The sequence below is a fragment of the Neofelis nebulosa genome, chromosome 16 (genome assembly GCF_028018385.1).
Source record: "Neofelis nebulosa isolate mNeoNeb1 chromosome 16, mNeoNeb1.pri, whole genome shotgun sequence".
In the NCBI taxonomy this organism is placed as follows: domain Eukaryota; kingdom Metazoa; phylum Chordata; class Mammalia; order Carnivora; family Felidae; genus Neofelis; species Neofelis nebulosa.
This window is the reverse complement of record NC_080797.1, coordinates 7,546,103-7,558,574: the sequence shown is the minus strand read 5'-3', so window position 1 is coordinate 7,558,574 and position 12,472 is coordinate 7,546,103. Positions and strand designations below refer to the sequence as shown.

Here is a 12,472-nt window from a genome sequence, read left to right as displayed (position 1 = left end):
GGAGCCTGCTTCTGCGTCTCCCTTTCTCTCTGCCTCTCCCCCGCTCAACACTCTGCCTCTGTCTCTCTCTCAAAAATAAATAAACATTAAAAAAAACGCAGAACAAGTAAAATAATTGCATGACCCTCGATGAATCGACTTTCAGCTCTCCTTTACTTATCTAAACAGGACCCGTTTTTCAACGAACAGTTGTTTCTTCTGATGCTCTTTTATTATCATTATTATTGTACCCAAGAGATTTTGAAAGCCGGGATGGTTAGTCTCCTGAAAAAAAAAAAAAAAAGGTCTCCACACTTTTGCATGCTAATTCAGTTTTTGATAGGGTGTCTTTCAAAACCTGCACCCCTTCCTTTCATATGTGAAATAATTGACCCAGACCAGAGGCAGGAAGCATGAGGAAATCTTTATGCAATTATCAATCTTTCCAATGATTTTTGGCCGAATCAATAATTCATGAAGATTGCCATTTGTCAAGTCCTTAGTTAAAACCCTATCCCTTGGGGGCTGTGGGCCTCTGGGGAAATAACAGAACAAAGAAAACCCCAGATACTTGGTGACTTGTCCTCCACCTGGTCTCAAAGTAAACCAAGCCCTTGCTGTATGCAGCTGGGGCCCCGGGACGTTCACAAAACACGTGTCCTCTGGGGTTCCTGACAATAACAAGTCCTGTACAGTTTAGGATTATGTTTCTTGACCCGTGTTCCTCAGAACAGTGACCGTTACTAGCTAGGGCACGGGTAAAGAGAGCCCGTGGTCCAAAAGGCTTGCAAACATCGGATTGAGCAAATTTCCTTTCTGTCTTCTTTACTGAAAAGTCGTCTCAGAGACTAGACTATGCTACTATTGAACAGGAATGCTCGAGACTTCTTACTATTGCCTTGCCCTAATTTTTATTTGTTTCCCAATCTGGAACAACCACCCCTCGCTCATGCCCATCTGCAAAAAATCGTACTCCTTCTTCAACAAGGTCTTTCTAAGTTCCACTGACTTGGGAAATTCCTGGTCACCTCTCCATTGGATCTGAATTCTCAGTAACTCACAGCTCGATAATAAATTGTTTGCCATCAAGTCACTTGCGATCGAGGAAGCAATTTTTACCTTGGCGTGAGATTAGCGAGAACCATAGAGGATTTGGATAAAGGTCAGCAGAGTCCCTGCGGCCTCGTTTCAAGCCTGCCTCCACGTCTGGTGGGAACTGACTCGACACCAAGACGGTACCTTCGGTTCTGAATGGCACTTGACCCTCCTTCCATGTGGAGTGGGTCCCGACTTCTGCTATTCCTTCCTCTGTTGTATCGACTCTATCGCGTTCCTTGCTCTGTGAGATATTTTAGATTTTCTCTTCCTGTTTGTACCCTCTACCGACATTGCAGTTTGGGATTCTATGATTCTATGGCTGGCATCTAACTATAGCTTCTTTACTAGGTTGTCGGCTGCAAGCTTTTCTCACTTGTCCCGAATTCGGTTCTCAGCGTCTTCTTCTAAAATGCTACCTTTATTATGCCTGGGGCTGAGGACCAGAAATTGGGCATTTGCATTTGAGGTCTGAAGATCCTGGACCTCCTTGTTGCCTCTTTGTTTTTGTCTGTGTGGATTTATAAATAAGTCCAAGTCTGTGGGACCAGGTAGGTCTATACCCCAAGCAAGGATGTACCAACCTTCTATTCTCTTCACGTTGTTATGATTGAAGGAAGTTCTGAGAAGCAAAAGGTTTCCATTCATGAATGATAAAGCTTTTACAAACTGTATGGGAATGTTGCACATGCAGAATTCAAAGCAGCAGGTGTATCTGTTGTGTAAGAGTCGTCAGTTGGATTTCAAGGGCTAACATTCTTCTATGATGGTAAAAAAAAAAAAATAGCAATGTGTTAAACCTCTCATCAGGTAAATACAACTTATTTTATGTTTAAAGACTTTTTTAATGTTTATTTTTGAAAGAGAGAGAGAGAGAGAGCACAAGCAGGGGAGGGCCAGGGAGAGAGGGAGACACAGAATCTCAAACAGGCTCCAGGCTCCGAGCTATCGGCACAGAGCCCGACACGGGGCTCAAACCCACCAACTGTGAGATCATGACCTGAGCCGAAGTCGGACGCTTAACTGATGAACCACCCAGGTGCCTCAATACAGAGATAACTTAAAATGTCAAAATGAGGGGCACCGCAGTGGCTCGGTCGGTTAAGCATCCGACTCTCGGTTTTGGCTCAGGTCATGATCTCACGGTTTCGTGAGTTCGAGTCCCGCGCTGGGCTCTGTGCTGGCACCATGGAGCCTGCTTGGGATTCTCTCTCTCCCTCTTTCTCTGCTCCCACCCCACTCACGCCATCTCCCTCTCTCTCAAAATAAGTAAATAGACCTTAAAAATAAAATGTCGGAATTAGTTTACTGTGTTTGGGCTACACTTTCTAGAGTCAGGCTAGGTAGGTGGTGAGCAGTTCAGGCCTGGCTGGTGGATGCAGGCAAAAGGGCAGGTACAACCAGCCAGGTGCATGGGCTAACACGTGGTCAGTCTCAATGGTGAGCACGCCCCGTATAGGCTGGGGTCATTAATAACATCACTGGCGGGACGGTCTGGTCGGCTGGCAAGAGAGTCTGTGTGGTGGAATGCGAAACCAGATCTGATGACACAGAGACAGGCATGCTTTCCTAAAATCTCAAAGAACGTTGGAAAGAGCAGATTTTACTCCGTGGTGGAGATGAATCAGGGTCTCAGAGCAAGTTTCCTGGAATCACTCTCTCTCCCTGGCTCACCTTCGTATTCCTGTGTTGACTTCAACCTCAGGCATGTTCCCCCTCAGTGAGGAAAGTGTAACCGCCTGGAAACCTAGGGCAAGGGCACGGATCGTCCAGCAGTCACCCCGCCCGGCAAAGCCCTGTCGTTGAAGGATTCTGCGTCTTGCTTATTTCCCCGAAGTCTGGAAAAGCAGATGCTACAGACTGGCAGATAGATTACTCTGACATCGAAAGCCAAGGGTGAGTTTAGCTGTACTGAGATTTCACGGCATGAGCGTAAGAAGGAGTTTTTGCCTAGAGGAAGCCTTGGGAGCTATTTTTAGAAAAAAGGGCAGACAGACATTATAGACATCCATTGCAACAGCCACCCATCTCTGGTCTGAATTGTCAACACTTGGGGCAGAAAGCACCTCTTCCCAGGACCCCACACAGGTCATAAGCAAACTTCATCCTGGAGGCGTTCAGTGCCTGTATGAGTGCCGTTGACAATGATCGAGGTGTTTCATCCCCAAAACACCGTACTGCCATCGGGCAGGAAGCTGTCACAAGGAATTGTACCCCTGCAGTGATTACCATGTGGATGTGTCTCCTGGAATTCATGAAGGAAGGGACAGCCTGTACATCGAAAGTCTGGCCCATGGTAGATATTCCTTTGGTCCTTGCCTCCCGCCTTCTGGTGAACAAGGGCTTTTTCGAGGCTATTTCTGACTGAAGTTGATCTTTTTGGGTCTTCAGGAAAATTCCTAGATGCAAAATGTCTGATGCAGGTCTTGAGAGGGAGAGAGCTGATGATAACAGAAGCGTTAGGTGAGAACATGAAGAGAAAAACGAAAATGGCATCTTATCCAGTAACTTCGTTCTCAGGAATAGTGAGTCCCCTAAAGAAAAGACAGGGGTACGTGGTTAAATAGGGACTAAAGCAATGAGGAGCCTAAGGCAAGTTCTGAGGCTACTAAAATCACACTCCGGCTTCTAGGAAACTTCCTTAAGTTCATCGATTAGGGGCGCCTGGGTGGCTCAGTCGGTTAAGCAGTTGACTGTCTGACTTCGGCTCAGGTCACCATCTCACAGTTTGTGAGTTCGAGCCCCGCGTCGGGCTCTGTGCTGACAGCTTGGAGCCTGGAGCCTGCTTCCGGTTCTGTGCTTTGTGTCTCCCTCTCTTTCTCTGCCCCTCCCCTTCTCATGCTCTCTCTCAAAAAATAAATAAACATTAAAAATAAGTTAGTTGATTAAGAGAAACACTTTCTTGGGGGCTAAAACAAGTATAAATAAAGATTTGGTCACAGTTACGTATTCAACATTTATTGGCTGCCCGTTGTGACCGCCACACTGGGAATTTCCCCTGTGATCCAACCTATCAGGCCCCTGCCCCCATTCAATTCCTCAGGACCCATTTCAAAATCCACCCTCCCCCTAATTTCCAGCTGATTATTTATTGCCACAATGGCTCTGTGCTAACAGGAATCGGTCACTGAGCTGGAATCCCGCCCTCCAGTCTCAATGCTGCTGAGAAATCCTTCTCTTGGAGAAATCTTCCTTAAAAAGCCAAGCATTTGCCTGTTGATCTCCACAGATGTCCGATAAAAGTACAAACTCTCAAATCACACGAGGCCCTCGGGATCTGGCTCCTGGCTTTCATCTCTGTTGTCATTTCTTGTGTTCCTTCTAGCTCCCCTCCGGTGACTTCCCCAGGCCAAGCCCATGCTTCATTCAGGCTGAAACACGAGCAGTTTACAACACACAATGCCCTCTCTTGACTCGGCCTTTTCGTGAGGTGCTCTCTGACGGGAATGCCCAGGTCCATTCTTCCCTGGGTCCCTTAGCTCGTCAACACGTCTTTACTGGACATCTCCTTGCACCAAGTGATATGCTAGATGTCCACGGGCACTACTGAGCGATGGCCTTGGGCTCTTTGGAGTGCTTATAGTCTAAGGGGGGGGGCATAGCATAAGCTCATACCTTTAATGTTACAAACCCTCATAGAGTCTGTAAGGAAGATAGCTGGGGACTCCAGAGAATCTGTGCCAGGAGACTTGATCAAAATAGGGGTGGGGGAGGGACACAGAAGGCATCCTGAAGATGTGTTCCAGCTGATAGCTGAAGGGTGAAGGGGATGCATATTATAGGTAGAGACACCAGGGACGCTGAGACAGGAAGGGGAGCACATAACCAAGAACGAAAATGAATCTGGTGAACGCGTAGCAAAATATCTGCTACTTCAGTAGAACACAATGCAAATTTGCATGCTAAAGAGTGTGTGCGTGTCTCGTCTCATTAAGATTATAAGCTCCTAAGGCTCATGTTGCCCCATTTGCAGGACAGACTCTGCTCTGCCATTTTACCCCCTGTTCCAGCCCCAAGGGGAAGTGACTTTCATCTGTTGTATCAGTGGGCTCCTGAACTCTCTGGCTTCCATGTTGGTGTGGCCAGTGGGGTTGGAAAGACCTGGAAGGAGGGCCGGGAGTGTAGGACGGACGGTACAGGAATGGGGCAATGGAGTGCTATATGCATGTTTTCTGGGGTAAAGGAGGTAACACAGGTCCAGTGAAGCATGCAGGTTCTTTGAGCAAGACCATTTGTGGGTTCATACACATCAATTAGGCTCATTATTACAGATGTCCAAAGGATGCTCTCTGTATTCTCCACACTGCTAGAAAGTCTTAGTATTTTTAAAGAATTATCTAGCTCTATCATCTATCTGTCATCTATATCTACCTACCATCTATCTATTACCTGTATATATATCTTTATCTATCATCTATCTCATCTATCTTTTTATCTATCTGTCTCATATATACCTACGTCCACCTCTCTATATGTATTTATGTATACGTATGTATATAACATCATATATAACTTATATATACTTATGTATATATATATAGCACATATATATACAAGTTATATATATAACTATAAGTTATATATATATATACTATGATTAGTATATATAATCATATAGAACTAGAAGCTATAAATATACTACTATAAGTAGTATATATATACTATAAGTTATATATATACTACTTATATATATAACTTACATATACTTATGTATATAACATTATACAGAAATATATATAAATAATGTATAATATATATAAATAACTGGCCAGTATATTAATCATGGTCATTTCTGGGCCAAAAAATTTTGAAATTTTGAGTATGATTTGTTTTATTCTTTATGCTTTATTGTGTTTTGCATTTTTTAAAGTTTCTTTTTATGTATTTTGAGAGAAAGAGAGAGGGAGAGAGCACATGCTGGGGAGGGGCAGAGAGAGAGGGAGAGGGAGAGAGAGAGAATCCCAAGTAAGCTCTGCACTGTCAGCACAGAGTCCCATGCCGGGCTCAAACTCATGAACTATGAGATCATGAGCCGAAATCAAGAATCAGACGCTTAACTGACTGGGCCACCCAGGCGCCCCTGGGTGCTGCATTTTTAAAAATAGCTTAAATGATTGCTTTTGGGGCAGGTAGGAGAAAGTCATTTTTAAAGGGATTCCTCACCCTAAAATGTAAATCCACTGTGGGTGCCACATGAGAGAAGGTAAGCAAGTGCCTGTACAGCAGAGTGAACGGGTTTTTGAGATCCAGGGCTGGGAAAGGTCTGAGGGTAAAGACACCAGGCAAGGACGCCAGAGCAGGAGTGAGTGCCCACTAGGGAAAACGAAAGAAGCTGGAAGTCGCCAAACATCAACCTCATCTATGTCACTCCCCCTCCCCCACCAGTAGGAGACCAGATTCTGACAGCAAACGCTTTTCCTGGCACAACCTGATCATTTTCAAGGAGTGGCTGTGTGCTCTGCCATGGAAGGACAGGGGAAAGGGAGAAATAAGAAGAAATTGCAACTAAGTCCATTGTACTTGTTTTCATGGCCATTTTTTCTCTCTCAAAGAGTCCCGATAACGATTAGCTGGAATTGCTTTCCATTCTAACAAATGCATCTGAGTGGATCAAAGAAAAAGCATTTTCTAAGGAGTTGTGGAGTGGGACTCTCACAAATGTTATCCAGAAACTTTAATCAGGTTTCTGCATGTTTTTTTCCTGATGAGACAAAATGCCACAGTCTTCCCTCCTGCTGTTTGGTCAAAGATCTTTCTTTCCCCGACTGTTTCCCTGAGCTATTCATTGCCTTAGGTGGTCTGGGTCCCAGCAATGAAGCTTGCTTCCTCTGTGAAGGGTTTCCTCCAAAGGACTTTTCCTTCCAGATTTTTTTATTTCTAATGTACAGAGCCGCCCTAGGTATTGTGAGTGATCCTGAAACTATGTCTCCTAAGTAGGGGAGGTCTTCAATATCCACATAAAGAAAATACCTATGTTTGAAATGTGAAAGCAGAAATGCACGACATTGTAACCTGTTGGAGCCAGAAGGGAATTTGGAGACCATCATTTCCCCAAGGAGGAAACCAAGGCCTGTTTGTCAGCATTTGTGAGACAGCATATGCTTTCAGATTAACTTTAAAATGGTGTTTGATTTTTTAAAATCTTTTTCCCCCCTGAATCGGACTAAAACGTCTAGAGAAAAAGTTCAAAATATATTACAGCTCAAAATAGTATTAAAACTGAACTGGTTTGTCGATATCCAATTTTAGGACACAACGAGACCTCAGACCTTGGTGTTCATCCTTGTAAAAGTTCATCGCTTTAAGGCATCAGAAGCATTATAATAAGCTCTAGGCTCGTTTGTAGAATAGGTTGGGATTGGTACTTCTCAACACAAAACCGTGTCTAGCAAGCCACAAATACCCCCCAAGCTCCACCCAAGCATAGAGTTAGAATCACCAGCTCTTCTTTGGAAGGTCGAGGCGGTCTTCGCTGACTTGCACTTCCAGGGTCAAATAGAGCACGCAGCGCAGGAAGGCAGGCAAGAGGAAGGCTGGAAAGTCCCAGCAGTGGGCAGCAGAATTCCCTGGAAGGCACAGGACGCCGTGCCTGCTGCGGGGCCAGGTTAGCGGGCCCAGAGAGCTGCCTCTGTAATTTACACGGGCTGGTGCCCAGCTGCCAGGCTACCGCCCACACTGCCGGGCGTCCCGCTGAGACCAGGAAGCTAGGAAATCAGCAACAAATCAGAATGGAATTAAAAAAAAAAAAAACAAACCCTACCTCATGCAGGTTCCACGGGCCACCTCCCTCCATTACACAGCAAGGTGATTTCTATCCCTTCCTGACCTACTCTCAGCGGAACGCGCGAAGAGGATATAGGGTCAGGGGAGGCAAGAGAAAGAGGAAACCGCTGTTTATGGAAGGCAATTGAACTCCTTTACCGAGACGCGTGCGCACACGCGCGCGCGCGCGCGCGCGCACACACACACACACACCCGCGCGCGCGCGCGCGCGCAGCAATACAAACAACATAAAAAAAATTCTTTCGTCAAAAGCTGGGCATATGGATTTGGAATCGGAGCTGATTTTTTTTTTTTTTTTTTATAAACCTCTTCATTTCTCTCCTTTATTCTACTGGCTCATTTCCCAAGAGGTGGTTCCTTTCTCGGTCCTGGGGAACTCTCGATCATCCTAGACGAACACAAGCCAAAACAACCAAAAGCAAAGACGAAATACCGCCCTCGGGAGAAAAGGCTTCGCTCGCCCTTGGCCCGCAGCGGACCAACTCCGTACGTCCAAGTCAAGTAGGAGCTGCTGGGAAGAATTCGGGTCGCCCGAGACAAACGGGGGCGTGGCGAGCAGCGCGGTACGCGCAACTGAAGCCAACAAAACTTCCAGAGGGCCGGAGAGGTGGCAGGGGGCGGGGCGGGGTAGGGGAGAATGTAGGGACACAGGCGGGAGCGGGGACTCGGAGGAGGTCAGTGCTGCGATGGGCTGAGCCGAGTCTGAGAGGTGGCTCGCCGGGTGGAAGTCAGGCCCCCGGGGATCCGGCCGGTCCCAGCTGTCAGTCAGACTCCCCCGGAGCCCCCAGCTCGCCGGAAAGGGGGCGAGGCTGCGGCGGTGTGGGGAGGGGAGGGAGGGCGGAGTGGGGAAGGGGCGTCGCCCCGATCGCCCCCGCCCTCTCCGATGTCATTGGGCCGACGCTGCGGGGTCCGCGCCACCTTTTCTCCATCCCACCCGGTCCGCCCGGCTGCGCTCTTCAGGCGGCTGGTGCGGCCCGGGACGTTGACGTCACCGCCAAGTTTGCTGCCCTCGGCGCCCCACGTGTGGCGGCGGCGGCGACCGCCCGGAGGCGGCGGGGGAGCGTCTGCGAGCGCTGTGGCCGCGGCCGCTGACAGGTCCTGCGCCGCCGGGCTCCGGCACGCCGCACCCAGGTGGGGACCGAGAGCAGTTTGGAGCAGCCGGGAGCGCACAGAAAGGGGCGCACGGCTTGGCGCGGGCCTCGGGCTCCCGCTCGGGCAGCGGGACTCGGCGGGACCTCGCAGCGGGGCGCTGAGGGCGCGCCCCGGCGGCCACGGTCACGAAGGAAGAGGCACTGTCGCACGCTGTCGTCTGCAGCGCACGGAGCTCCCCGGCCCCGGGGCCTGGAGTCTCTTCCCCGCGACCGAGCGAGGGATGCGCGATCGCTGAGCAGGGATCCAGGCCGGGAGGCCGCTCGGGGCCGGGGCTAAGACGCGCGCCTTCGCCGCCGCCAGGACTCCCCATTCCGGTCACTGTCGCAGAGCGCGTCCCCAAGGCTCAGGACTCGGGAGAGTCTGAGACGATGGTTTCTTAAGCACCGCACCACGTCCCCCTCCCGCCCCCTCGACAGGAGGCAGGGATCCCGCGCCGGGCGCCCGCGGCTACGTCTCCGCGGGGCAGCGCGCACGGCCGCAGGGACGCACGGGCGATGCGGGCCCCCCCGCACGAGGTCGCGGCCCCCGTTGGAGTCCCGGCCTAGCATGGCCCGCGCGCGGCCCGACGTCGCCTCCGGCTAGGATGGCCCCTCCGGGCCCGGCCGGCGCCCACCCCACCCCGGCCGAGCCGCTGTCCCGCAGCATCTTCCGGAAGTTCTTGCTGATGCTCTGCTCCCTGCTCACGTCCCTTTACGTCTTCTACTGTCTGGCCGAGCGCTGCCAGACCCTGGCGGGCCCCGTGGTGCGGCCGTCGGGCGGCGGCGAGGAGGCGGGGGCCCCGGGGCGCGGCGCCCTGGCCGGAGGCCCGAGGGAGCTGGCGGTGTGGCCCGCGGCGGCGCAGAGGAAGCGGCTCCTGCAGCGGCAGCAGCGGCGGAGGCGCCGGCCGCCCGCGCCACGCGACGACGGCGAGGAGGCGGCCTGGGAAGAGGAGCCCCCCGGCCTGGCCGGAGGTCCCGGCGGCTCCGGGGCCGGGAGCAGCGCGGCCGAGGCCCCGCCGGGGACCCTGGCCCTGCTGCTGGACGAGGGCAGCAAGCAGCTGCCGCAGGCCATCATCATCGGCGTGAAGAAGGGCGGCACGCGGGCGCTGCTCGAGTTCCTGCGCGTTCACCCCGACGTGCGCGCCGTGGGCGCCGAGCCCCACTTCTTCGACCGCAGCTACGACAAGGGCCTCGCCTGGTACCGGTGAGCTGGCTCCGGGTGCCGCCGGGGTGGGGGGTGGGGGGCAGCCGGGGCTTCGGGTGGGCGAGGTGGGGGGGGAACCCCCCCTACTCACCTCCCTCCCCATTTTCTGCAGAAGGCAGAGGGTCATCAGTAATTCTTGGGTTCGGGGGTCTCGTTCCCCACCGTGCCTTCTGTTTGCAGGGAGGTAGGTGTTGAGGGGGGCGGTGGGAGGGACATTTTGGCCTTGATGACTTTTTCTTTAGTTTTTGGGATTTCCTTTCCCTCAAACAGCCAATCTTCCTCCTCTTTTTCGTCTGCTCTGCGAAAGTATCCCTGCTGTGGGCTAAAGGGGGGGAGGGGAATACTTAAGTTAGAAAGCTGTTCATCAATTATTAGGCACGGCGTTTACTCCATGCCTTTCCCAAGAAAGCCTGTCTTTATTTCTTCTCTATCTGCCGAACAAACCCCCGTGGCTCACGCTTGGTCTTTGCCATCAGGCATTCATTTCCCTTGACCCTTTGCCAGATCACTGTCCTAGGTGGTAAGTAATCTGGAGACTTAGTAAAAGTGTCAAGAACCTGAGGCTAAGGCAGTCGGGAAATCTATGTCTATGTCCGGGCAGGCAGCGTGCTTTAAGGAAAGGCTTCCTGGATAATAACTTTTGTTTGGAGTGAGGAATGAGTTTTGGAAAGTGTTTTCTATATTTAAAGGGGGAAAAAAGTACCTTGTGTCTTCGGCCTGGCTGAAACTTTTCTAAACATCTTCAAGCACTTCTCTTTACAAATGAGGTAGCCAATTTTTTTTTTTTTTTTTTTTTTTTTTTAAGAAGAAAGACGGGAGGTGGGGGGGGTGGGAATGACACTGGTCACATTGTGCACAACTCTCCTAATAAAGTTTAGGAAACAGGTCTGATTCAGATCTTAATCTTAAATTTGCCAGTCTTCTCAAATTTAGACCACCTTTAATAAAGGAATCAGCCAAACTCCAGTAAATCCAAGTGTCACCTGGATTTTGTTTGCCATAAAATATTGGCGTGTTCTTTTTTTCTCTGAGAACAAGGAAAAATCGTGTGGCCGGAATTTTCATTTTTTAAAGTGTAATCTATTTCATTAAGTATGCATTCTTTTTGTTATTTTAACTGAAACGACATTACAAAAGTTATAACACAATTCAGATATATTTCAAAAGTCCACTAAGTAAATAATTCATCTCCAAAACAAAAATGAACATGATCTGACAAGTTTATTTACTTGAGGGGTCATGCATACCCCTCGGATTGATTTCGGGAGCCGAATTTACAGTAATCCAACTCATGAGAAAACATTTGGTCTTAAAAGTCAAGTTCAAACATTAAACACTTTTAAAACAGTAACTTTCCATTTGTTGGAAAGAAAAACAAACAACCTTCCCTTAATATAGAATATATATCATTTAAAATCATCAGCCACTTAAAAAATCCCCTTGTGTTTCTGACATTTATGTTGTATCCTCTGGGAAGTTCTTATAAAAATGACCTGTTGAATCTGGAAACAACAGGTCCTTCTTTTTAGCACAAAGACTTCTCTGTTTTTTCCATCAAGGACACAAGAAAAAAGTGATTAAAGACCCCTAAAACTCTTATCTGTAGCAGTTTGCATTGAATCGGGCCTTGCACGGTGCTGTAAGTGAACACATTTCAAGCCAACTTCGCGGAACGCCTAAGACAACTTTTGACTCTGAGGTGCCATTAAATATGGTGAAATATGTAGTCCTAAAAACCCTTTATTTTCGTATTGCTGTGTAGCCTTTGTTTCCACAAAGTAGGATGGTTTCTTCTTCCAGAAGTGAGTCCTTGAGGGCACAGTGTCTCTACAGACGTGGATCTTACTTTACGTGAATCTTTCTAAGCTCATGTAAGAGAAGGAAGGTTTCAAGGTAACTAGAAACACAAGTATTAACAAAAGAAAGAGCCGTAAGCTTTTAGGTCACTCTCTCTTTTGGAAACTAGATGCACGCTGTAAAGTAAATCTCTCCTTGGATTGTTTATTTCAGCAGAAGAGTGCTGTGAAGCAATTTACGGTGGTTACAAAAATACAGTAGACTTCATGGTTTGGTGAATTTAATTTTCTAAGTGTTGGAGTAATGTCTTTGTTTTACCATTCGCAATGGTGTTTTATTGGATGCATAAATTTAAGTTTAACTCAATTATGTATAAAAATCTTATTAAAAAAAAAAAAACCTCCACCTATGGAGCCAGGATCGTGCGATTAGTTAATGAAATTTTGCCATGGTTCTCTTTGATCTTGTCTCTGAACTTGCGAGT

The 12,472-nt window shown here is 48.9% G+C and overlaps 1 protein-coding gene and 1 long non-coding RNA gene across 2 annotated transcripts in view; one reads left to right on the top strand and one right to left on the bottom strand.

Annotated features, from left to right (window-relative positions):
• Nucleotides 1-386: 386 nt before the first annotated feature.
• Nucleotides 387-8,058, bottom strand: LOC131497544 (uncharacterized). The gene is made up of 2 exons (XR_009255005.1): nt 7,835-8,058; nt 387-3,608 (listed from the first exon to the last, which is right to left on the bottom strand). It is a non-coding gene; the product is annotated as an uncharacterized LOC131497544 (long non-coding RNA).
• Nucleotides 8,059-9,588: 1,530 nt separating this feature from the next.
• Nucleotides 9,589-12,472, top strand: part of HS3ST3A1 (heparan sulfate-glucosamine 3-sulfotransferase 3A1) — a 102,361-nt gene continuing 99,477 nt past the window's right edge. The window contains exon 1 of the mRNA XM_058702528.1: nt 9,589-10,191. Coding sequence (XP_058558511.1) covers nt 9,593-10,191 — 599 coding nt within the window. The 5' untranslated portion in view covers nt 9,589-9,592. The remainder of the gene's footprint in view (nt 10,192-12,472) is intronic.